This window comes from Ptychodera flava, chromosome 18 (genome assembly GCF_041260155.1).
Source record: "Ptychodera flava strain L36383 chromosome 18, AS_Pfla_20210202, whole genome shotgun sequence".
In the NCBI taxonomy this organism is placed as follows: Eukaryota; Metazoa; Hemichordata; class Enteropneusta; family Ptychoderidae; genus Ptychodera; species Ptychodera flava.
This window is the reverse complement of record NC_091945.1, coordinates 20,879,317-20,905,774: the sequence shown is the minus strand read 5'-3', so window position 1 is coordinate 20,905,774 and position 26,458 is coordinate 20,879,317. Positions and strand designations below refer to the sequence as shown.

Sequence of the window (26,458 nt, the reverse complement as noted above, 5' to 3'; positions counted from 1 at the left end):
AAACTAGCTGTGCCTTTGACATTGTGTCTGTGGACTAATTATCGGGAATATTTACAGGAAATTTACAGGGTGGGTAAAAGACCATACCACGTAAAATGAAAGATATGTTTACATTTAATCGGCAGTGAATTGTTTGACATTATTATTCTAAAAATAAAAGGCCAAGGCTGAGAACTTTTCTTTCGAAATAGCAGAATTCAGGACATAAAGTGGGGCAATTTTTTTTCACGAACTGCAATTCTCGTCGCAAATTAAAATAAATGAAACTGAGAACCAAAATAGCTTTAAAACAAAAATGCGCTGGCAGTATAATCTCAAATGGCAGTAATATTGGATCAGATCATTTGTTTGACAATGTTGAAGGTGCGATCTTTACGACTAGAAATAAAACCTGGCTGAGGGCTCAGTGTACAAATCAAACAACATTTCTATTTGAATCTGTGGAGGTGTTGCAAATGTTCTGTTTGCCAGAAGGATAAAAACCATGGATTTATTGAAGAAATTTTTTCAATGGTAAACAAAATATATGAAAAGACATGTAGAATTATGACAAAACAGACATATTGAAACGTATATAGAAATATGGAAAGAATGAAAACAAATGGCGTATTTTGACAAATCGAATGTAAAGTTATAATATACAGCACATTAGTTTTGTCTCAGAACTATATGTAGAAATATTGAAAGAATGGATACAATTGGTGTAATACTGTGAATCCAATGTAAAGTCATATTATGCTTCAGATTTGTCTGAATATAAAATGCAGAAATAACATGGACAAGTCATACAACAGAATAACACAATGCAATGTCTAAAGAAAACAAACAGATAATGGAAATATTTTGCAAAGTAGGGCAACTAGAAGGACAAACTCACAGCCTAGTGAAAATGACTTTGTGTGTCTGTGTGTTTCTCAATTGAAAAGATTGTAGGCATTTAATTTTGGATCACAAAAGGGCTTACTCATCCTGTTTGGTTTGAAAAGAATTTTAAAACATCATTGAGAACTCAGCTGCTGTGATACCAGTACATATTACATTATACAAGAGTTTCTGGAGGGACAGTTTCTATTGATGGATAATGGTGTGTCTTCGCCCCCCCCCCCAGTCCATAATGGTTTGATCCAGATGGGACAATCCATGGGGAGTACAAACAGGACAATGCAAATACATAGAAGGGTGGGCAGGGTGTAGCAAAGAGGGTACACAAACACAGACAGATTTACTGCACCACTTTCACAGTCATGATATTTGGTGAAGCTAATGGAACCTTCCCACCTGTCTGTCCGGCTATCTTACGCTGGGCAATACTTGAGCCGGTACCGCCAGAGCTGGGTCCACCTACTTGTTGTCTAGGGTAGTGACTCGCAATGGCATGTCCCATGGTTTGCTGTGAAAGTTCAACACAAAGCATTGAGAGCATGATGAAAACACTGATACTACTATTATGGATAACAAGGATACAAAACACAACTAACAAACAAATGAAATAAACAGAAACCCAAGTATCAAGGTCATTCGTTGAAAATACATTTCAGGAGAACTTACAATTACACAGAATGTATGTTTAAGTCATACATGCAGCAGTCAAACATATTCACGCTTTCTTCTTTTTTTTCCCATAAATACAGTTTCATATATTTTGTCAGGGCATGAAACTGACCATTCTTTGATTTCGATAACATTCTGAATAATTACATTGTATTTACATAATTATAATATAGTGCATTAAAATGTCAGAATTGTCAAGTATAACTAGTTTGTAATTCAACTTGTTGACATTCATGACAATGGCATCTATATTTTACCAATATCAACAGAGTTCACAAAAAAATTTGCTGATTATGTGATAAAATTTGCGTCATGTCAAACAACAAGAATAATCGAGAAAATCTATCATTTCAAATTTGAACATGTGAATGACTTGATTTTATTATCTCAGTAGCCATGTTACACGAATGTATAGGTATCTTGATATGACACTTCTGAAGCTTGCCTGTCATGGCGCCCTCTATAGTGACAACCCGACAGTGCTTACCTGAGTGACGGGGTGATGTCTTTCCACCAGAACTGAGCTCATAGGGGGCGCTAGACCGACACCACTCAGTGAAGCTTGTCCTGTTCTCATGGTATCTGGTCTGGCCGTCACTTTGGCAGTAATTGTCTTGGGGGCTTTCTGTGCACTTGTGGTTGTTCTGCTGGGCCCCTATAATGACATTATTGTGAAAAAAAAAAAAAAGTTGCGGTTAAAAGTTGGGCTTGTGTGATATACTGGCCTGTATATAGGGTGGATGTCGCAGCTTACAGTTAGTGTAGGTTAGTTTGACCTGTCCACCCAACTTCCTCCAAAGTAGGTCAAACCATTCTGTTGAAAACAATGGGGTTGCACCGTAAAAAATTTTTTGACATTACAAACTACTGACAATGTACATATTTATCTCCAGCCCTGCACTTTTTACACTTCCCTGTATAACAAATAATGCCTCAAAAATTGTCAGATGGTCAGGCCTCAGCTTGGCCATTTTTTTAATTTGGCAACTATCACAAGCAGAAGTGAAAATAATGTAACCAGCTTATGAAAAGACAGGGATCAAAATTCTTTCTATACCTCGTTTTCAAGTGCTAAAATAAATGGCATAATTCGTGTCCTCAATGTTTGCCTAACATCAACAAATTTTAGTTTTTTAATACAGGTACTTCCTTTATATATTTACCAAGAGTACAACCTTGTACCTAAAGTGTATGTTGGCATGAATTGGCAACATGTAGTGAATAACAATAATTTATCATTGCATACTCCCCCTTTGAGTAAAAGCATTATGAAGGGAAATACACACAATGAGATAAAAATATACATGTCATTTAGGCTTGAGGTAGCTTGGGAATGGATATTCTAACTCTAAAATTTTACCTTAATTTGCTGTTGTGAGGCATGCGTGGACTCCTGAAACTTTTGGAGTAAATGAAGTATGCACCATCCTGTTTTTGTGAAAACTGGAAATTTGATTTTTGCCCATAGACTCTAGATAACATAGAGAAGGTTGCTATTTTGAACCTCAAATATCTGTGAATGTTAGGTTATTTGTTTCTTTAGTACCAAAATTGCATAGTTAACCCTGGTTTTGTTTGTGATTTTGGAAAACAATGTTTAAATTTGTTCTTGAGGAAAGTTTAGGCATAAATGTGAGTCTTTTGTGAGGCCCATGCTACCTAAGTCGGTTGTTTGTGTCAATTTAACCCTTTGAGTACTGTAATTTTTCCCACCAAAATTTCAGTGTAACATTTTACCAATTTTTAGGAATTTTGTTGTATTTTATTTGGTAGTTTTGCACCAAATGGCCACAACTTTTTGTTTGCTACAATTTTTGACCAAAATTTTGGGAAAATTCTGAAAAAAAATTGTTTACATCTGAAAAATGTTGTTGGCGATACATTCCATCAAGGCAACAAAAGTTGACTTTGGCACTCAAACGGTTAATTGTTTGATAGAATTAAAAAAGATAGAAAAGTTGATTTTTTTTCATTTTTTTTTTTCTGTGAGTTTACATTTTGCGTGTACACTTACAACTCGTCTAGTGGTTGTACGAGTCACAGTCTGGGTCAGCGTACTGGCTGTCACACCATCCTGGCTGGTGACTGTCCTAGGTCCTGCTGGCATGGCTGTTGACGGCTGTGCATGAGGCTGTTGTGGGAAGCCATTGGATACTGGCATTGGAGGTGCTTGTAGCGGTACACTTGGACTGTCAAATTGGATTTGTTCTGCTTGTTCACTTGTACTTGCATCTATGCAACATAAGAAAAATACTATGTATGTGATAATCTGCTGAAGGAAATATTTCATTACCATACCAGTGTCTTTGGACACAGTTGCATTTCTTCTCTCTCTTTATACAATGATTTACAGTGGAAAACCCATGAACTCGACAGGGGAACCTTGTAGAATTTATTAATAAACAGGGCAGTCCTCCCACTAGTACATTGATTAACTGTGAGGAACTCTTAGAAACTTGACTGGGCAACCCAAGTAAAATTTTGAGGGGTGTTGCCCTAAAAAACTGATCACCATAGTCTTTCTGTACTCATTGAAATTCCAAAGGAATATAAGTTACTATCATTGATGAAAGAAATTTAGTTGTTTCTTGCCTCATTCAATTCTGACATAACATAATTAACAACCTTATGATCACCAATGATGTTATTATAATGTCAAAAGCAAAGCAACTGAAATATTTTCATCCCTGGTTACAAGCATGTTGGCCCTACAACATAGTGGTACCTGAAACCAACAGTTTTGAACTGAAGTATGTGGATACGTGAGGTGTGAAACAGTTCAGGGGCAAATTATACGGTACAAGCAAAACAACAAACCGCGTCTCTTTCATCTCACTTTCCTGCTGTCAGTATGACCTTCTAACCAGGGCTGTACTGAAGTCGGCTGGCAAAGGATTGTGAAACCACCTTAGACAGCGGTTGAGTATCAAACTGAATTCTGCACCTACCATCCTTCTCATGGAACATGGACATGGCTTCCAGGTTGAGAGCACACACTCCTCTCATGAACGCTTTCTTCATGGTCTCTTCGTAGTGGTCCCTTTCCGCGTGCAGTCTTTGCACTTCATTCCGGGACGACTCCAAGGCTTCATTCAACTGTGGAAAAAAGTTGGATCTGCTAAAAAGTGGTCTCAATGAATGAGTGTTACTTCATTATGCAATTATGAAAAATGCAATTGTATGACTGAATTCTCCACTGCAATTTTATAGGCAACAATAACATTATTTTATTATCTGAGACACTTATTTGGTTTTTTTTTTCATGAATTTGATCGATAAAATGATAGAATTTTGTATATGTTTAATTTAATCTCTACAGGCATCATAATTTATACTTACTTCAACATTTAAACTCATCATGAAATCAGTCGAACTGAACCTTTTAACAAATTGATAATTCATTTCTAAAACTACCCCTGGGACATATTCTAAATTTCTATGATATGATAGGGCCAGTATCAGGAATTCTGTACCCTGGTTAGTTGCTTCTGTACTTTTCTGTACCATAGTCTGGCAAAAATATTCACCAGTCTGTTAGATTTTTAGAATGGTCAGTATTGCTGTTTGTACTTTTGTGTAGTCTCATCATTGTTGATTACCTACACAATTTGTGGTGACAGTTGTATCACACACTGCATACAATACACTGATATGGTGAGTGACGACAAAAAAGCAAGAAAAAACAAAAGAAAGAAATAAAGGGATATACTGTGTACTTACAGATGCAAGTTTAGCTTCATAGTCATTGGTAAGTGTCATACAGACTTCCTGTGCCTTGGATTGGCAGGCTTTCTCTACTCTGTGTCTCCACTTAGCCTCGATTATGCTGTGCCAGCCATCCCATACCTTGGACATTATCTTGTGGTGGTAGTGTTTGCGAGCTAGGCAGCTGGCAAATGCCTGCAAAAGAAGCAAATGATGTAAAGAATGTTGATGACATAATGATGAGCGATACTTTCAGAACTGAAAGTATAAAATGTAAACATAATTGTCTAGATGTGCAAAGTGTGTTACCGTACTCGTCCGAGTATAAGCCCCTGCTCGTGTATAAGCCCCCCTACCGATTTTAGAGGATTTTAGAAAATGCATTACATCCGTGTATAAGCCCCTACCCTAGTGTAACTCAAATACAGAAAGGTTAGGAGAGTATATTTGGTCATTTAACTTGGTAAAATTAATTTTAGATAATAAAGAAACCATTAAGAGATATTAAAACAATGGGAAACGAGTTCACTTGACAATATCGTAAGGAAAATGACACGTTTTTCCAGTACTATCTTGACTCTTTGACCCTACTCACCCCTGTCGCCTAAATAGAATAGTCTCACTCACGTCCGCCATTGTTTATTTTCATTCACGGCACGATGTTTTCATGCTTGGAACATGCAGTTTCTTTTGTTTGAAGCAATTATCCATTCATTTGTGAACTGTTCCTGGTGACTATTACAATTTTCACTGCTATGTTGTTGTTTTCACAAGATGTAGACAGTTGATATTGGAATATTGAGTTGCCTTTCCGTGTGGGCAATGCATGCCTGTTCACATTACTGTTGATCAGCAGCATACATGACATCTTTGTTTCAAGTTTGGGTTTTTTTCGACGCTGAAATTTCACCAAAATGTCACTTCTGTATTCAGAGATTGTACGATCAATTTCTTTGGATGTGTAAGTCGATTTTGAAAGCGATAGAAAGATCGATTGGTGTTGAAAAAAATCGTGCATAAAATTAGCATAAATTAAGCGTCCATGCCAGATAACATGGGGTTGCTCGAGTATAAGCCCCTCCCCTAGTTTTACCGCTGTTTAGTGTTGCCGAACCGGGGGCTTATACTCGGACGAGTACGGTATATGTGTACAGATCCAAGTATATGCAAATAAGAATATTATTCTGTCGAAGAATTGTTATTTGTGGGTTACAACCAGTACAAGGATTTCTGCAATTTATGAACTATATGAACCTGAATGCTCTGAAACAGACATGATGCTGCTAGAATAAAATGAACACACATGCAATTAAAACTATCTATCAATTACACAACCAAATGCGCTGTGCCATAGAACATATTCTAAATGCCAAGTTACAGTAACACCTAAATTATGATCAATCATAGCATTTGCATGTCTGCATTTGAAATTTCCCCTTGACTTTACACAATGACTAATTTACCTGTGAAGTGGTTCAACGAGGCAATTGACAATAACAGGTCTGTGCCAAACCTTGATAATAAGGTCTAGGGAAAAGAAACATTACTTGAATAAAAATCAGGCAGTTCAACCTGTCACCAGTCTTCAAATCATTATTATGGAAAATGTTGACAGCCTGCCATGGAATGTTGTTCTTACCTCTCTCTTGTCGTCAGAGTATCTCAACTTCCATGAGTTGAACTTCTTCAGCATTTCAAATCTTTCTCTCTGTTTCTGCAAGGCGTGTGTCAGGTTGGAGATGACCTGGTCTTTCCTCTCTATGGACTGTTCATACGTATTCAGTAGCTCTTTCAGACTCTCTATCTCATTCAATAGCTTGTGTTTCTCTTTGGCATGTCTGAATGAAGATATATTGATAACTGTGTCACGGAAAAGGCTTTGGGGGTATAAAAACATAGGGCCAAAGTCCCTGAAGCTACTATAGACATGGATACAAAATTAAGTATTTCCTGACTGTATGAAATTATCTCACTAAGGTCATCCTATGGACAAGTAAACTAAATATTAAAGCTGTCTGACCAGCGGTTTTGAAAGAACAAGCAACTCAACAGTTGACAGAGCTCTTTTGTGACACATGTATTGATGAAGAAGGTGGATATCTTTGATTAACATTGTGAGTTCTGTTTAATAAGTTGAGACTGTACATACTCAGAGAAAGCACACTGAAGAGACAAAGGTTTGAAACTTAAGAAGTTCAAGGTCATCAAAAGCATTATAAGGAATCATGTTACACTTTCATTGCACTGTTTACACAGATTGCATAATTGCTATAAATACACTGTAGCACATGAGGAATCTTTATACAGCCCAGCTTTACCATAAAAACCCTATCACTTTGACCACTCTTTTAATTGACCACTCTATTTTTTTCCTCAAAAAGTAATTTTATTTTATCCTTACCAAGTCAACCATAAATGGAAATTAGAACTTTCTCTATCTCTATCTCTATCTCTATTGACTATTTTGAGCAATTTCTTTTAGATAACATACAGGGCACAATAAATGACGGTTCAGAATATGTCAAAGTTGGGATTCAGGAAAGTTGCCTTTACATGTTTTAATCCTCCAAGATGGTAAGCATTTCACTATGAACTGTCAAAAAAAGTTGAACTTTCTGATAATTCCACACTAAAATTATTTTGGCTTTGATGATTTCCTAATTAATTCAATTATTTAAAATCATATTAATTATTTTTTTCTGGGTGAATTGATAGGATTTATACAGTACAAGAATTACATACAATGTAAGTCAAATTTTGACCAAAAATGACAAAAAAATTCCTTAAAAATACAGATTTGCATATTTCATCACAATTTGAACAAGTCTAAGTTGGGTTACCCCTAGGGACCTGTATACCAAATAACAAAGCTGTCTGACCAGCGGTTATGAAGAAGAAGATTTTTACCAAAAACACCTTTTTTGGCATTAATTTGCCTATTTTCAACAATATCAAAAAATTAAAAAAAATAGTTCTCAAAATCGTATTTTTCATCTACACAACAAATATCAAATCAGTAAGTACTGCGGTTCTCAAGATATTTGAGTGGACGGACGCCTCACAAACGGACATACATACATACATACATACATACATACATACAGACTGACGACGGACGCCGGACGGATACCCATCCCAATAGCTTCTATAGACTATAGTCTATAGTAGCTAAAAAGACACTGAACTGCAACACTCATGTCTGTAAGTCTAACCAATCGGTTGAAGTTCTCCAGGTAGCTGGATGAGATGGCTTCAAACTGTACAATTGGCAAAGCACTGACGGTGTTTCTGCCTTGTAAAAGTTGGGCATCCTGTTGGTAAATTTGAGTGCCGAGTTCCTGTTTTTTTGGCAAAATCACATTAAAAGGGGCATATGAGTTAGTTGTTGACCAACAATTACCCACTATTCATACACTGTAACATACAACCATACACTTCAACACTGGGAGAATACTCCACTTATACATGTCGGAGTCTGCTGAGTATTGGACGACACTCTCTTGCACCTTTTAGTTTGTATTTATATTCTAATCTCTCTATGACACCAAACTGCCATAAATGATCTGGCGGAGTGAGGCCAACAGGCATGAACACAGCACCGTGCTGGCATTACTGAGCCAGGTTACTTCTGAACTCAAATTCGAGTCGTCAGGGGAGTGCCACATTGCTTGGCTAACAGGGACTGATAGAGAGTACAGATAATGTACCAAATATGCTTGACTCTGAGACCCTTTCATATATACAGTGTATCTGATACCATCTGTGAGAACCATTAGACTGAGCCAAAATTTTGGCAGTGGACTGATGAAAACTTACGATTGTCAAACTCACCTTTCCTTCTCTGCCTGAAGATGTTGCCTGTGTCTCTCAACCAAAGCTATCTTGGCTTGAGTGAATTCAGCCTTTGGCATAAAGTTTGAAAAAAAATTGTTAGGAATTTACTGTATTATGTGAAGGTACATGACCATGTGATAGTAGGGATGCGTCTACACTATCAAGCTGTTACAGTGTTTCTTCTGGTAGTGCTTCCGAGAATTGATTGAAAACACAACTTCCAATATTGTCACTTTTTTGAAACGTAGATAGCTCACAAGATACTAAACTCACTCACCAGGTAAAAAGAGCTATTGCCACTATACTAAACTTTTAGATCAATTTACAGCCAAGAACCTCATTGAAAATTGTTTTGTTTAGAAAAGTTAGCAACGGTGTCTATAATTCTTGTCTTTGGGAACTTGTCGCTTGCAGGCAATATTTGGAGATAGTCCAGTACTTTCAGAAATAAAGTATGTGATGTAAATTAGTAATTTGGTAAGGTTTTGTTGTATCTCACTGTCAAATCTATGCAAACTATGGGTTCTTTTCCAGAAAGAAGATTTTTTATCAGCTTTATCTCTGAGCGGATTGACTAGCTGTACATAACTGTCCAAGAAGAACAAAGGACTGAAATCACATAAACAGTCAATGTCAGCAACCAATAACGCAAGAACCAGGGATTGAGGACAGCTGCTTTCAAGAGTTTTGCTTACAGCAAAAGCCATTACAGGTAACAATGTTTTATGTTCGTCCCAGAGTATATTTCTTTCTCATTTATCAACTAAATTTACAGCCCTTTGCTTACCTTGCAATTTGCCGCCTACATTTAAATATGGATTTTGATACATGGAGAATCACAAAATCCAACGAACTAATAACAATTTCCACTTTACTGATTGTACATCCCCCTCATTTTCCATAGTCAGCTCTCTTAAGTGGAAATGATGAATAAGATTATTCCATGGTACACATGTCTATTGGTAAGACTTTCAGCATCCAGAGTTACTCACCAAGACATTTCTCTTGAGGTCCAGACACCAGTTATCCAACTGTCCTTCCATCCTGGCGATGTCACCGTCTACAACCGGCGATTCCACAGTGGTCTCAACAGATTCATCATCCTCCAGAGAAGACTCATCAGGGGTTGCCGGAGTCTCCGGAATCCTGTCTGCATCCGGATGAGATGACATGGGAGTCATGTGAACTGTGGGAAGCGATATAGAAATTCAAATGTGAGTTATGAGAATATAGCCTGTATACAGGTATCATGTCTGCAGAACAGTATTACAGGGTTTACCACAAGGGGATTTTTTAGGAGTGGGCCATCCACTGTTTTGGGGGCATTCTATTAATATGTTAATAAATGTACTAAAGAATATATTTCCATAACAAAAGAATATGCAAATTACATATTGTTATGTAAATTGACCACCCTTTGTTTTTCAAAGCTGTAGAGAACACTATTCACACAATTTTTTCCATTTTTTCAATTATAATAGTAATAGGATCAGATACCATGGCTTGCAATACCCCATGAAAATATACAAAATCGAGGTAAAATAACACTCAGGAAATGTACGCTCAATTATGTACATGGATGATAATGTAGTGACATGCATGCTAGTTCAAAGCTCTATTCATACAATATACACTATTATGACAAAAAAAGAACAAGTTATGTACAGCACCACATTTATCTCAAATGCTGCAAAGACAGAGAGAACAAATAATTAATTCAAGATATTTAAATTTCTAAGTCCTTATACTATATACTGGTCCATGTAGTTTTACCAAAAACCTGTGTCAAAATTATAAAAACTCTGCATGCAGGTTTTACTTAGGTTAGGTTTTGGGAAGTGCATCAATATTATAACGTGCGCTGAGAATTGATACAGAAAATGGCAAGTGAGCTGAGGATATATTTTCAATTTCCAAACATTGGTTGATATTGGGAACTACATACATGTTATTGTACTGTAAATGAACTTTGCACTCCAGTATAAAGCCTAAATAGGTGGGGAAACTTGCCCAATATAAGCAATCAGTCACTAACAGTTACAATTGATTATCACTATGACAAGATGCATGCTATTTACACATATATTTTTTGGAAGAAAAATGAACACATTCTCAAAGAAACGGAAAAGAAATAATACTACTTTATCAAAAGAAATATTAAGCATTGTAATGTTATCACAATGTTTGTTAAGATTTTTGAGATAATGGCTTTACCCATAAAATATTGGGAGACTCTTAATAATTACCATTTGATTGACCTTGTTGCTTGGCAACTCGCTGTCCAATTACACCTGATATGCAAACAATTACAACGCATCATTACATGTATCTCATCTCATTCAAGTTTCCCTGTTTTCCTCCAACTGGAGTCATAAAACATTGCTGAATTCTGTGATACTTCACACACACACACAGCAATTGAAGACTGATATGAAAATCTTAAGAACATTGTGAATCTTGGTGTCCATAGTACCCTGCTGGAGGGCACTGTAAGATGATATTCTTTTCAACATTTATAGTACTTGTGAACTAATTTGATACCTCTCTGAGTTGGCAAAACTTCTGCTGGGGTATCACAATCAGTTTCTTCGCATGTCAGTATGACGAAAAAGTGTAACCTTAAACTGGTAGAACGATAAAACTCAAATAGAAGAGATTTTTTGTGTATGTTAGATCAGTGTTGTGCCTGGGCCCTTTAAAGCAGTATGCGCCTCGAAAGTGAAAGACGTAACACTTTTGCACAAACTTTCCTTAAGGAATCTTTCAACCATTCTCTTTCAAAATCAAGAATAAAAATCGAGGGTCATCGTGCAAATTTTGATTCTAGAGAAACAAATAACCAAAGATTTACTGATATTTGAAATGCAAAATGGCTGCCATCCCAGGGTTAAATTTCTATGGAGAAAAAGAAAATTTTCGAATTTCGAAAAACTAAGCTGGTGAAAAGCTTTCTTACACCAAGAGCTTTAAAATGAACCCCCACAAGTGGTAAATCACAAAAGAATTGTAAAAATTTTAGAGTCAGAATATCTGTCCCCGAGGCGCATTCTACCTCAAGTCTCACGCTACACTTGCCTTGACACTGTGATGCTTCAGATCTTTATTGACACTGATGATTGACAGCTCAGTGTACTCATTGGCATGCAAAATCTGTCCCTACAACTAGCCTGATCGACACCGTTCTTTGTCATGAATAGACTTTGCTTGGCAAGGTTGCCATTGTCTATAAGCTTTGAACTTGTTATACACCCTGTCTGTGTGTGACATTGACAAATGTTTTTGTTGACATGCGGTGAATTTTAACCCAGACCAGAATTCATTGACAAGGATAACAATTTTTATGTTAACACTTTAGTGTGAAGAACATTAAAATATGCTTTACGGAACACTGAAAATAATGAAAACATTAATAAAGTTCCAGCACCTGTAATCTAAATATGCCCATATATGGTCAAAGGGGTGTTCCTTGGTATTCAAAATGCCCATGTGAGGGCGCTGTTTTTAAAAAGCGGCCACCCGCTTAAAATCTGTGATTGGTTAGATTTTCTCTTTCCATGGTAACTGTGGCAAAATTGGAACAGGTGACAGTATACCTTTAAGTTCGAGCACTTAATTGTCTTGGTTTTGACACTCAGTGAGGGAAAGAATTTTCTGCTTTGTTTACATTTGCGAAAAAGGTTTCCATGGCTCAAGCAGTGATATCAATATTCCAATGACCTTCCAGTTCATCATCTTACTGGGAATTCACTGCTCATTACGAGAATGACACAGGATAAGGGAACCATAACAGAATCACAAATGTGTGCAAAATGCCTTGGAAGTTGGGGCACAACGAAAAGCATGGGCAGAAAAAGGGAATTACATGAACGTATCGGTATCTTCCCCTCTCAGTTCAGAGACCAAAGAACTTGAGATAATGGATGGAGGAAGATGTGTGTACATTACATGTAACAAAACTTTCAGAATTTTGGACTAATTGATATGGGATAGGAACTATGAATTGCAAAGTTTAGAATCTTCAATTACAATGTAAAACCACATTACACAAGTTACACTGATAGAGTCAGTGTTAACTTTACAGAACCCTACAATTTACAAGTTGGGGGACAATACTTGTTTTCTCAACATACAGTATCCCATCTATAAGACGTTTGAGAACAAATTCAGGAAGGAAACGGTAAACATTTACCAGCACCAGTGTTTGTGTTATCGTTTGGGAAGATATAATGTAGGTAAATGATGTGGAAGCCCTGGTACCATTTCTGTGTTACCCTTGATTGGATTACATTTCTATAAAACTGGGGGAACTCCAGTTACATGACTTGGGAACCCTGGTAAAATTTACTGAGGCACCAGCTGCAACAAAAGTACTGGGTACATGTCATATGGGATCAATGCAAAGCAAACCACGGCAAAACAAACTCTGATTATCTACTGCACATCATGTATAAACACATTTAATATGCTTTTTCATTCATTACCCAGGGTTTTGATTCCATTTTCAACAATGACAAATCACTGATGCACGTTCAGGTGGGCATGACAACATTGCATCACTAGTATTTACTGGAACTATTCACCTTTTAAAGCAGTGCTTAAAAATTGCTGAAGGGTGGTACTCTATGTATTTTGCTTTGGTTCCCCTCAGGATATCAGTGTAGTCAAGAAGCTGACTACAAATGACACTGGGGTTCTCACATCATTTTTTTATTAATTAACAATCTTCCCTATTCTTTGCAAACTTGCTGAAAGCAAATGTAAATTTTTACTGATAGACAACAGTAGTCATATTCTGGATTTGAAAAATCCTTACCTGGTGGTTGTCTCCTGGGCATTTCTGGAGCTGTAACTCGTCCAGCTGACTCTCTCAACTCATGCATGGTTTCAATCCTGGCTGCAGAATCTTCTGAGCTTTCTGTCACTATGTTGTGTAAGAAAGGAAAATATGCAGGTAGCATGGACAATATGGTTTATCAGTTACTATGCAGAAACTAGTCAAGCATGGGCAATTTATCAAAAGTGTATGTTTTTGAACTACATGGCAAAATATAGTGTAGAATGTTATGAAATGTTATATTAGAAATGATTTCATTTGGCAATTTCACCGACATGTTGATCATATATCTTTTCACCGACTCACAAGTCATTGGCTATCTATGACCCTGTATATGTACTTGTTGTCTTGCTGATTTCTTTTCTTAATAAATACGACTGAGGCCCTTTGTTCACACAGCTTGTGGGATGGCAAATTTGAAAAAATTAGGTGTAGAAGGCAGTGATACACAATACACATATGCCTGCATTCTGAAGACAAAGAATATTTTTATAAACAGCAATGAGTCTTAACATGTTAACTTTCTTTTTATCTACAAAATGTGCACATGTAAAGTTAAACTGGTCTGAATCTGTTTATCATAAATAACACATAGAATAGCATAATAATCCAATAAGCAGTCAGGGTAATGTCCATACAGAGGATAGTTGGGAAGAGCCAATGGCGTACTGTATATGTAATGAGGTTAAGGCAAGAACTAATCATGTACTGTATATGTAATGAGGGCTAAAGGTTACATGGGTTCGCTTTGATATGTTATGCTGAGATCGCGATCTGACCCGACAGATCCACCGATTGAGTGACACTGTTTGCTACCAAGAAGTGTCTCAGCCCCGGGTGGATTTGCGATGTTCTACCGTGTTAAAAATTTTAAGGATTTCTTCAGGAATAGTTATCTGTGTTTCTTTCCCTTTATCATGTTCAACAAAGAGTTATTGGACATTTTTCCTTCTCTTTTCTAGCTTTTGGTTAACTTCTCGGCAATTGATCAGGCATGCGGTTTTTTGAGCAAAGGGTTAATCGTACCGGGAAATGCATGTTGATCAAAAACAATCGTGCTCCATCGTGGTCCGATCACCGACATGAACAGTTGACCCATCTTTGCAGAGCTTGAAACATTCTCCATACTACAGATGGCAAGGTTAAAATGAAATTTAACCAAAAATAGGCGATATTTGGTGACAAATAACTTACTTTTAATTTACAAGGGTAAAATCCTGATTTCTAGGAGCGGTACCTGGCCAGGAAAACCATCCAAAGAAGTAATTTTCATTGTTATAACCACTTGTGTTGGTCACGTCTACATCTACAAACTACCAAGTGCATAAAATAAAGGGTGAAATCTAGCCGAAAAGTTCCAAAGTCGTTGCACTCTGCGAGCCTAGGTTGCATGGTTAATTATTCATGACGTTGTGACGGCAGGTTTGCTGATTGGTCAAATGTAATATCCTCTATATGGACATATTCCGGACTGATAAGTAGTCAATTCCTTAGCCCATGACATTACTCTTTGGCAAAAAGCCTGGGTGCTGGAATGTTTTTTACACTAGGACAAACAAACATGGATGATAAAGAAAATGTTGTAAATTATCCAAAAGCTATGCAGTGCTATGCAGATTTTGGAGAAAAAAATACTTAGACAGCACACAACTATTTGGAAGAATCTTTGGAGATGTCTCATTTGTTAGTTTTTGTCAATTATTTTGAAAAGGAATACAAAGACTACAGTTAAAGCGCATGTTGTGGATCCTCTCTGAGTTAAAGTGTACACATCAAAATCACTCTTCATATTATAGATCCCTTCAAAGAGGGGATACTGGTGGAAAGGTCTAGTCTAACGGTCGGTTTCAAATAATTCCCTAAACCCTCCAAAAATTTCAAAAACCTAATTGGACCATTGAGGTTGTGATCTGTTACAACCCATTTGTCTGACATTTACATATAAGTAAATGAGCAACAAATAATAAATAGAATTCGAAAGAAAAGCAGCCTTACCTGAAGAATCTTGAAAAATAAGTTGGTCTTTCTGTTCCCGGAAAGACCTTGTAGCTTCGGCCAGTGTCTGTGGTAGCTGTCCGGGGTCAAAGCTTGGTGTGATAACAGCATATTTCAGTAACTGTTGGTACTCATCCTGCAGAGTTGACGACACAGAACTACCAGGAGAATCTTCGGGTAGGACTGGCACACTATCTTCTTCTGTACTCGACATTTCACAATAATCTACAGTTACGCGTTACCTTAATTGAAATTGAATTTGAATGAGGTTGTTACACTTGTACATGCTGCTGTTTCATTAGATGAAAAACTTCTTGCAAATGCGTGAAGGTTCAATAAAATATTCATGCTTCTGTCCTGATCAGAATGCAGATGCACATGCCAAGACTCGGTCCTACTAATTACTGCCCGTCACTGCCCGTCGCTGCCCGTCAGGAAATTAACCTTCCAATTACTGTAATCAGTCGCTATCTCAATACCAAAGACCACAAATATTAATAAAAAGCTACAAAATAAGACTCTGTTTTACTCCAAATGCCCGAGCCCTGTCTCACAACTAACATCAATATCATGAATATCTATGATTGGAGCGCGAAGTTCCGACGGGCAGTGTTCGGACATTGAATACAATCAGCATTGCCACTCGTTCGCAAATCAACGTTTTTGGGGTCTGGGACGACAATTTTGTTTGGTTCTATAGTGAGTAATGATTTTGATATGAGATATCAACTGATTACAGTAATTGGAAGGTAAATTTCCTGACGGGCAGACTTCGATCGGACGTCGTGGCCAGTGGTGATGCATGTACGATCACACGATTAGCGTTGCTACTCGTTCGAAAATCAATGTTTTTCGGATCTGGGAATATTATTTCGTTTGTTTTTACAAAGAGTAGTGGTCTTCGGTATTAAGATATCGACTGATTACAGTAATTGGAAGGTTAATTTCCTGACGGGCAGTGACGGGCAGTAATTAGTAGGACCCCATGCAGACTTGTTCTTCCAAAAGACAACGTGCACACTATGATTTCATTCCTGGATTGACTTGAATGGTAACTGGTCGTTTCGGCACCAAGTCGTTTCGGCCTCGCAATTTCCGGCCCAAAGTCGTTTCGGCACAAGACGTTTCGGCATCCCTGTTTCGATTCGTTTTCAAACTATTTAGTAATTGACTGACCGGTCATATTCGTAAGCGTGACCTTTGCGTTCTGACCAGTACTTTTCTGTGCATTTGTGTGACATTTGCCGTGCTGTTTTGGCACCGCTTTCAAACATCTGCCGTGTCGGCGGCTATTGCATGCTAAAACTTGTGTCACAGATTTGAAAATGATATGAAGTTTTTTTCTTACGGTCTCTTACTATGTTCTCACAAAGTGAAGCACGATGTAGCCTACATGAATGTTATTTGACACTACTTTTTAGTGCTTGGATGTGCAACATTACGCTCCAGCACTAGTTCCCTCAGATAGCCCTGAGCAGTGCCGAAACGTCTTGGGTCGCGGTGCCGAAACGACTTGGGGCCTGAAATCGAGAGGCCGAAACGTCTTGGGCCGAAACGTCTAGAAACCACTTGAATGATAACGGAGCCACGTACGAACGCTGTAACAAGGTGGCTTATTTTACTGTGAAAGACTTCAAAAGTCCTCCCGAGATCACCGTGCATAAAAATTTCAAAATTAAAGTTACAGTAGCCTAACGAACTTCAATTTTCACAAGAGCATCGGAGCAAGTTTCAGCTTGTTGCATCAGCAGTGAATGGACGGTGTGACAGTACAGACATGACTGAGTACGTGGACTTTTTGTTTTAAATGTGGGGTAAGTACCAGAAACTGCAGTCGTTTTTCCTCATTTGATAAAATATGAAATTTGGATATAGAACATAAAACATTGTGTCCACGGGCTGTTCCATACATGTATGTGCGGCTAGCGCTCGTCCTCCGAACTTACCTGGAGTTCGCTGATCTGCTGATGTAAACACACAAATACGACCAATGCAAATTTCAAAATGGCCGCAATCATATTCTTTACAAACGCCAGCTTTGATTGGATAAAAAACAGTACAGTTGTTTTGATTGGTCAATGGTATAATCTCGTAATCCCACTACCGAGAACATGGCGAGATTAGAATTTACTGTAGAGGACTTCCTGGTTTGTGTTGTCTGGGACATCATTACAAGCATTCTTCCATTTTCCTGTGCTGTGGACTGCATGTAACTTCTCTTAGCTCCAGTTGATGTAATATTTATGTTACGAAGGTTTTCTCCGTCGACAGCACCATGACACGATACGTTGATAATTTTTGGGTAAGTATAAAGTTGTTGCACATACCATCATAGCCCGGATATATAAGACCTGTAGAAGTTCGAAGCGCGTAGGTAGTCGTGACGGCACTGAAAATCACAACTTGTTGTATTATATATACAAAGTGGACTAATGATTCATTCACCACATTGTTATCTACAGACAGTTTTGTACGGTAGCCACCGGGCATGGCAGATGCCATTAGCGATCAGGTACTCAATCATCACTTACTATATTTGTGCCGCTGACTGCGATTTCTAAAGCCAAGTATAAACTGTTTCGGAAGTGCATGATCCCCACTACCCCCATTAGCAATTCAGAATAGACCCATAAAAACTTACCGCAGTGGGTATACGTGGGCGTTTTCGGGAACGAGAATAGGTTGTTCGTTGAGCACTTGACTGCAGCCAAGACCTGCAGGAAGCAACGTAATTCCACTGGATGGCGTGAATGTGAATTGACACCAAGCCTAGTGACCAGTTTTCCAAGCAGGAAACTCTATCTGCAAAGCAATTCCTTCACATGTGATCCACTGTGCTGCCTCCAATGAAAGAAATAACAAAGCAGTTATTTCTTCTCTTTGAGGAATTTTGATTAGAGTCAACATAAAAATTGTGGGATGGTTTAAAGCATACAAACAAACTTTTTATTGATGAAGTTTTAACACAATTCATAAATGATAAGTTTAGATAACAATATCGTCCATCAAAGAGATACCCAGCCCTTTACCAATGAAAAGTCAGTATGAACATTATTAGTGGAGTAAAGAAAGTGTGTAGGACAAGTTAGCTGTCAAAATTAAGAGTCACTAAAATAACCGGTAAATATAAATTGCGTGATTTTTAAAACTTTAGTTGGAAGTAACTCAATCACAAGGCCATAGCTGAACTTCAACTACTCCTGGTTTGGTTATACGTAAACAAGGAACTGTGTATGTTTTGTACGGTGGCTTCTACTTTTATCATATCTCTAGAATTCATTATGAATATCTAATGTATACTACTAACATTTTATTTGTTTGTTTCCTTTTCGGCATGCTTAACATCTCCAGTCTTTGCTAAAACCAAGTATGATTATAAGAGTTGAATATCATAACTTTATTGCCGTTGCGACATGTACTGGATGCATAGGTGTTTCTGCTGAAAGTGAGTTGCAGTCAAAGTTTATTCCCCCTGGTAGCCAGACTAAAGCAATCATGAAAAACAGAGGAAAAGTTCATGGGTTCACCAGGCATTTACGGGTACTTTTGCTCCCTGACCCGTAGTAAAAGCACTGATCCATAATATCACATTCAGTAAAGTGGCAGACAAGTGTGAGTCAGCAGTTTGCATATCTTTGCTTTTTAATATATAGTTCTGTAAAGCTAGCAGAACTATGACACTGGGCTGAAGCCAGTAAAATGAAATAGTGAATTAACTGTCAGAAACTTAGCTAGGTTCTGTCAATTGTATTGTTAATAGTGTTATGTCATACCAGGAACTAGATACAAAATACAGTAAACAGTGGCATGAATACATTTACAAAACATCAAGAGCTGTGAACTATGGAAGATGCAGGTGTATGTGCAATGGAATATTATATAATTTGCCTTTTTACCAAGAGTTATGGCTTGTCACTTCTTCCGTTCATGGTCATGAAACTATCTAAGCACATAGATCTCAGTGTAAAAAGAAATTATATTCAACAAAGTATTAAGTTAAAATTCATCCCGTATTCCAATTTTTACAATGGACTTCATTAAATATTCTTATCAATAGAAAAGTATAGAGTTGATAAAGATTGTTAATATTTCATCAATGCTGTCAAGTTCACTGCCTAGTATATTTTTAACCAGTTATGGCAACTGTTTATTTTATGATTTAGCTTTGATAACTTGTACAAAGAAACATTCAAAATACTATCAATACAAATGTAGGACAACTTTCAACTTTAAAATTTGAAGTACACCTTGAACTTAACAATGTGTAGGTGCTTTTTGTTGTGCTGGTAAACTTAATCAGGTTAGTGCCTGTAACATATTATGAGAAGTTTCCCACTTATTTCCAAAACTGGGAAGTTCAGAGCTCACGATGGTTGGTTTGCCAATCATGAAACATGTGAAATTACATGTATACTTCATTATCATGGAGTTTGATGTTATGATTGAGTTAGTAAAAAAGCTAAACTTCTATTACCCTTATTTGGACAGTGCTTTTGATAATGTTCAAGACATATGCACTTGGGCAGAGTAGAGAAGAGATATGACACTAATACAGTGGTAAATATTTCATGAAAGATCAGTCAGTGTCTTTCAGTCACTCACATTCATGGCCAGTCCATATTAAACTGCTGAGTATGCCCCAGAAAAGCCAGATGACTAGGGCCAGTCTAAGTCAACCACACACATGGCCACACTTTATTCTTACAATCTTTAGTGCTATGTTTTGTTGTACATCAAGCCATGCACTCAAATTTATCTCACAAATGTGAGAATACTAAATGCTGTAGAACATGCAGAATTTGAAAGACGGACAGGAAGTAATGCAATATTAACAAAATGAGACCCTTACGTTCTGCACATTGTGAAAGGGAAGATGAATGGATCAAATATTTGGTGATAAAGGAGGAAGTGCTCAGTCATTTTCAGTGAAATCCTTGTTGGGTAGAATTTTTGTACAAGGGTATTATGCAAAGAAGATGGAAAGCAATCATTTTGTCATTAAATCAAGCAAGCTTCCAAGTTTCGTACTTGTACAGTAAACACTTGTTTTTATTCCCTTTTTCCAAGGTAATGCAAATTATTTATTCTCAAAAGTCTGGCATCTTAAGTTTGTTTATCAGATTATTAAACAACAGCTTGAAGTAATATCAGTAGATCCTGTTTAGGTTGGCAAGGCCACAATATGTTGTGTGTGGACAGACATGCCATGGAAATAAAATCAAACTACAATATTTCTGGTTACAATAACACTCTTCTAAAGCACAGAATTGTTTTTCCATGTGGTTCAGTGTGTGTAATTGCCTGTGGTTGTGTACAAAGGTGGTTGCTGTCAGGCTTTAACTGAGTATTAAATAACAGGATGGAAACCGTTTTTTTTTACAGACTGAGTGTTGCCACAAACACAGCTCTTCTTATACAGTAAATGTTTTTCAGCGGTTGCTCAAAGTGGGCATATTTTGGGTTCCCCTTGTCAGTGGGTGCATATGGACTTTATCAAGAAGTAGAATTGAACCACATAGACTGAAAATTGCTGAGCAAATAGTTAATGAGCTGTGAAATTTTTACAAAATATATTTATCCGGTGACTTGCAACTTCCTTCTTAGAATCAGTCTTAAAATAACTTAGACATTTTACCATGTTTAAGATCCTTTCCTCACTTGCCCCCCAGGCTTCAGGAGAACTTGAAAGGAAATACTGCAGACCAGGGATAGCATAAAACAGGTGAACTTTGAACCATAGATGTAGGAAGAAGGTACTTTGGAATGTTAAATGTATGCAGGGTTAACAAATTTACGACCATGTTGGCAAGGGTCAATTAAGGTGTGAGACAAAGCTTAGAACAAATACCTTGTTAGATACTAATTACTTGTCCACCCCTAATTAAGATGATAATTAACTTTTGTTTGCAAGTTGCTTCCTATTGCCTGTTACACAACAGATAATACATTCCAACAGTTTGCTTAAGTAGACTAATAGTGCTGACTGTAAATAATGACAGTATTAACAGTTGTCTGGTATCAATAATGTGAGCTGACAATGGTAAAATTTAAAGGGTATTTTGTGACTCGAAAAGACTTAAATTTTTGTTCAAGCTTTCCTCAGTGAAACTTTCAACAATTTTTTTACCAAACGAAGAATAAAAGTCAGGGGTCACTTATAATGCAAGGTTTGGTACTAGGAAAATGAATTACCTAACTTTTACTCATAATTTAAATTCAAAATGGCGGCCATACCTGCTTTAATTCAATAGGGAAAAAATTAAAAATTAAATTTTTGATTTCTGAAAAACTAAGACAGTGGAAATTTTTCTTACTTCATGAGGTATAAAATGAGGCCCCACAGGTGGTAGATCAGAAAAGTATTGAACAAAATTGAGGGTTGGAATATCTGTCCCAAAGGCTCTTTCTACCTAAAGAAGTACATGTATGTGCATTTGGAAAATTCTGTAACTTGCCTTTCGCCAAGAATTACAATACAGATTGCTAATAAACTCACTTCTGCCATCCTTCTTGCCAATATTAAATGGATTAGTCTCACCATTGAAATCTTATATGACATACACCATGGTAATTGCTATGTTCATACCTATCATACTGATAAAAGGTACAATTGGATATTGGATTGAATATTTTGTGCAAAATTTAGGAGCTGTAGATGATTAAACCATGGGCAAGACTGATAATCATGCATAAATGTGCACTTTCTACATGCCTATTCCATGGTCATGCATTTAAATGTGTTTGCTTGCAATACTCAATCTCTTTTCAAACTTTGTTAGTGAAATGTTGTTGAAAACCTGCATTTTGGTCAAGGGAAATTAAAATCAACATCTTATCATCATATTTTTGCTCTTCCAAATTTCATCAAGGGGAGGGAGAGAGGGTGTGAGGTCACACACACAATGAGTTTTGTTTACCATCCACATTTCAACCCTTTCATCACCATGGTTCGGCCCAAACCCATTGTTATCAATGGTGAGTATGGACCTGTTTACAGGAAATAGGGGTGAACCATCTTCCCATAAAATTCTAGTTCTGAGCATCATTACAGCTTCCTAGTTGACTCCAGAGGCATTCTTTTCCTAGCAATAACCATCCCAACGATGCAGTCTGCAGTTGTTTATCTGACACTTAAATTGTTATTGCTGACAATTAATTTTCTGTTGAGATATGTTCACACTAAGAATGTATCGATCCATACTTCATGTCAGCGAGACATAGTTGACCTTGCAATCAATTCATCATGTCTGTACATGCACAAGGAGAAGAACTAATGTAATAATATTAGGTTGTCAATCATAGAAATATTTCTAAAGGGCTGTCAGTGATAAAAGCTGAAGTATAATGTAAAAATTTGTTTCAGTTGAGTTCATGAGGAGATTGGCCGGCACAAACCATGTATCCAAGCTAATCCCCTGAACGCGGAAAATTTCTGCGTTACCGAATTAATGGCTTATGACTCCCCAGAGAGTAAATAAACTACCGATCAAGTAGGACAAAAGATCACAATGTTTATGAATATGACATCACCTGTGATATTTGTAGAGCAATCACCGATTGACAGTCAGTTCACACCTGAAGTAAGGTATCTTTTCATATGGAAATGATTTCGAACCTACAGTGTTTGTTCCAGGGAATCTTGGCATGGTTCCTTTCCTGTTTCCCTTCAAAACAAAATTTTCTGTATGGGAAATGGAAAAAATCAATGAAGGCAGCATGATTCCTTTATTTACACACACACATGCTCCTACAGATTCCGGATACTGCACAAGTCCGGTTAAGAAAACAAGGAAGCTACACATTAATCAAACTCAAAGCATGATGGCTTTATGATGACTTCACAAGATGACAAAACATGTTAATATCTCGTGTAGAAATGTGCATGACATGTACACATTTCAATGGCGAAGAAATTGTGCCGTATCATTTTTTTTGGTACTTCTGTCCTTTTGTCTTCCCAGTCTGCAGCCTTTCTGTTCTGTAGGAATGTTTTTTAAGATCCAATATTGCATCAATTTTACAATAATCCAAAGATATAATCATAGCATAGAGGCATACTTATTCACTGCAAAGCTCTGCAGTCCAGCACTTCTCCCAATATCACAACATGGCCTGAGTTTTAAAAAATCCTTCTCTTTTGACGCATGTGAAACGAAATGAGCTCTTAGTCTTGCCCCTCTAACAAAGGAATTTATGTAGGATGTACATCAACTTTTATTAATGACGGCCCTTAACCTGTTCAACCCCAATACGCTGTAAATAGGTCCACACTCACCAATGCTAACAAGGGATTTAGGCCAAACCATGGTAGTGAAAGGGTTAAAAACAAACTGTTAGTGATTGCTATTCCCCGTTGGAATCCTATAGGAAAGAGCACAACAGGAATCCTAAAGGATCTTGCTAGGATTAATAGGACTCCTATCATATTTTTATTGAATCTCAGTGGTTATTTGGTTATCGGTCTTTAAATCAGCAACGAGGATATGTTCTCAACTCCATATTTCTGTCTCTCCCCGTAATTAATGAAATCATGTACTGTCATTCAGAACTGGCTACTTCAGATTTGAACAGTAAAAAGTTGTTGAGTATAGCCACCTTATTTTTATTCTTTCACTGACACTATCCATACTCAAAGTTCATGTCGAGGGAATTTCAGATCATTCAAGTATTTTACATGTACATATGACAGCATGGATCTGCCATGCATACAGTAAGTGACGACATGAACAAACTTTCTGTCGCCAGACATGAAACCAGCTGTGTGAACCGTTTGAGGGAGCTTTATCTCAGAGTGAATGGGACCATCATCTAAAAAAAATGACAATCTTTCGCACTTTCAGTTTCAGTCTTCAACACACACACTCTTGGACCAACTAATGTGTTCTTTGTGCTCTATCTATTGTAAGCAAAACTTTGAATATTTTCCCAATTCATGGAATACAAAGCACCTCTGCTCGTGACATGTTTGATTCCCTCACTTGAGTAAATTCTACACACCATTAGTTCCTACATGACATTCTCAAAATCCTTAGGCAAAGCTTAGAAAAGTGTCTAGCGTGAACCGCATTCATTTTTCACAAGCGTGGTTCGTTGAGGCAATTTTTGGCACAATTGTGTCAAAACATTACCAGGGCAGCTTTGACACACACTGGTCTGATTGTTAGAGAACAGAAGCATGGGCCAATATGTAAATATGACTCACTGAGCAGCGTTATCAGTTGAATTATTGAAAACCAGATAGCAATATTTATAGAGAAACCGATAGTAAGATAACCAGGATGAATGAGTGTGGTCTTTGCTGATCAAAAGCTGTGTACTGCTTTTGACCCGTAACTCCAGAAAACATCCTACAAATTTTTAGCTTAAAAGGCCAGTGATGCCAACTTTTGATGATTATTTCACAATTTTTGCTTTTAATGTCAACTATAATATCTTACTGTACTCCCAAAGGCATACATACAGTGTTCAGCTTGTCAACTCAGCCTTTACATATGTAAACTGCATTGTTATTGTTGTCAACTGAATTCTTGTCCGGACTAGAATTCAAATGTAAACAATATATACATGTATACGCTACGTTGACAAGCTAAATAATAGTTGTTTCAACATTCTCTCGGGAGTAGAATAAGAACTTGCAACTGACATATACAATAAAAATAATGTAAAAATCATCAAATTAGCGTTACTGGCCTTATTAATTTCATGGAGGTTTATACATGTGTTGTAAAGAAAACAGAACCCAATTTTTCCTGGTGATATTGTGGACACAGTTTACTCTGTACTGTATTATAACATTAATGTCATCTACCGGTATTACCCCAAGAGAATTCTACATATTACCGGTACCTGTTCCTTTGTTGATACTTGGTAGACTAATAAAAATTCTAGAAATTGACCTAGGTTCAGATATTTTATCACAGTGTTACTACTGGTATGTTGCCATACTTATAGATGGCAAGGTTGCACTGATCTCACACAAGACTGTATGAACATGTAATATTTGAGAATTATACATGTAACTTTAATACTCAGCTAGAGATGTACCATACAATGTACCGGTAGATGTCAGAAATTTAATAATTATTACTGTGTTACCATTGTTCCTGTTGGCCTGTACACCTGTTAATCCCATGCATTAGTCATCTGTAGTTTTGATGAAATGTCATTCTCATCGCTTCCCATGAAATGAGGAATTAACCAAAATTTGATGATATATTTGAGCTAAAAAGTACAAAGGGGTTGAAATAGATTTTTTTCCAACATGCACACTGTCCATGTCAGGTTTTGTATCAGCATGTACCAACTTCTCAGTACCTGCACAATGACAGAGTTACACTTAGTATTTTATCAAAAATGTATTCCAAGTCATCCTTCCCACCATCCCATGCAGTTTTTTTTTATTTATGGAGTATGGCCCATGAAATGGGTGGTAATATTACTTTTAGGCTTGGCACGCTAACAGAGTATAGCGTTTCACAAGACTTCTTTATCTGGGATGACATCTGGCTTCATGCTTTCAGTCAGTCAATTCATTTTGAT

The 26,458-nt window shown here is 37.1% G+C and overlaps 2 protein-coding genes across 3 annotated transcripts in view; one reads left to right on the top strand and one right to left on the bottom strand.

Annotated features, from left to right (window-relative positions):
• Positions 1 to 150: 150 nt before the first annotated feature.
• LOC139117118 (centrosomal protein POC5-like) lies at positions 151 to 17,967 on the bottom strand. Of its 2 annotated transcripts, XM_070679962.1 has the most exons (12): positions 17,866 to 17,967; positions 15,920 to 16,161; positions 13,904 to 14,011; positions 11,337 to 11,381; positions 10,083 to 10,276; positions 9,088 to 9,158; positions 6,896 to 7,094; positions 5,272 to 5,451; positions 4,500 to 4,647; positions 3,566 to 3,783; positions 2,039 to 2,206; positions 151 to 1,390 (listed from the first exon to the last, which is right to left on the bottom strand). In XM_070679962.1, the coding sequence occupies exons 2-12, from the start codon at positions 16,131 to 16,133 to the stop codon at positions 1,223 to 1,225; spliced, it is 1,713 nt and encodes a 570-aa protein (XP_070536063.1). In that variant the 5' UTR covers positions 16,134 to 16,161; positions 17,866 to 17,967; the 3' UTR covers positions 151 to 1,222. The 2 variants fall into 2 exon arrangements, with proteins under 2 accessions (XP_070536063.1, XP_070536064.1); XM_070679963.1 differs by lacking the exon at positions 11,337 to 11,381 and having other exon boundaries at positions 17,866 to 17,966.
• A 61-nt stretch (positions 17,968 to 18,028) lies between these two features.
• LOC139117120 (proline-serine-threonine phosphatase-interacting protein 2-like) overlaps positions 18,029 to 26,458 on the top strand; it is a 56,371-nt gene continuing 47,941 nt past the window's right edge. The window contains exon 1 of the mRNA XM_070679964.1: positions 18,029 to 18,221. Within this exon, the coding sequence (XP_070536065.1) occupies positions 18,195 to 18,221 (27 nt within the window). The 5' untranslated portion in view covers positions 18,029 to 18,194. The remainder of the gene's footprint in view (positions 18,222 to 26,458) is intronic.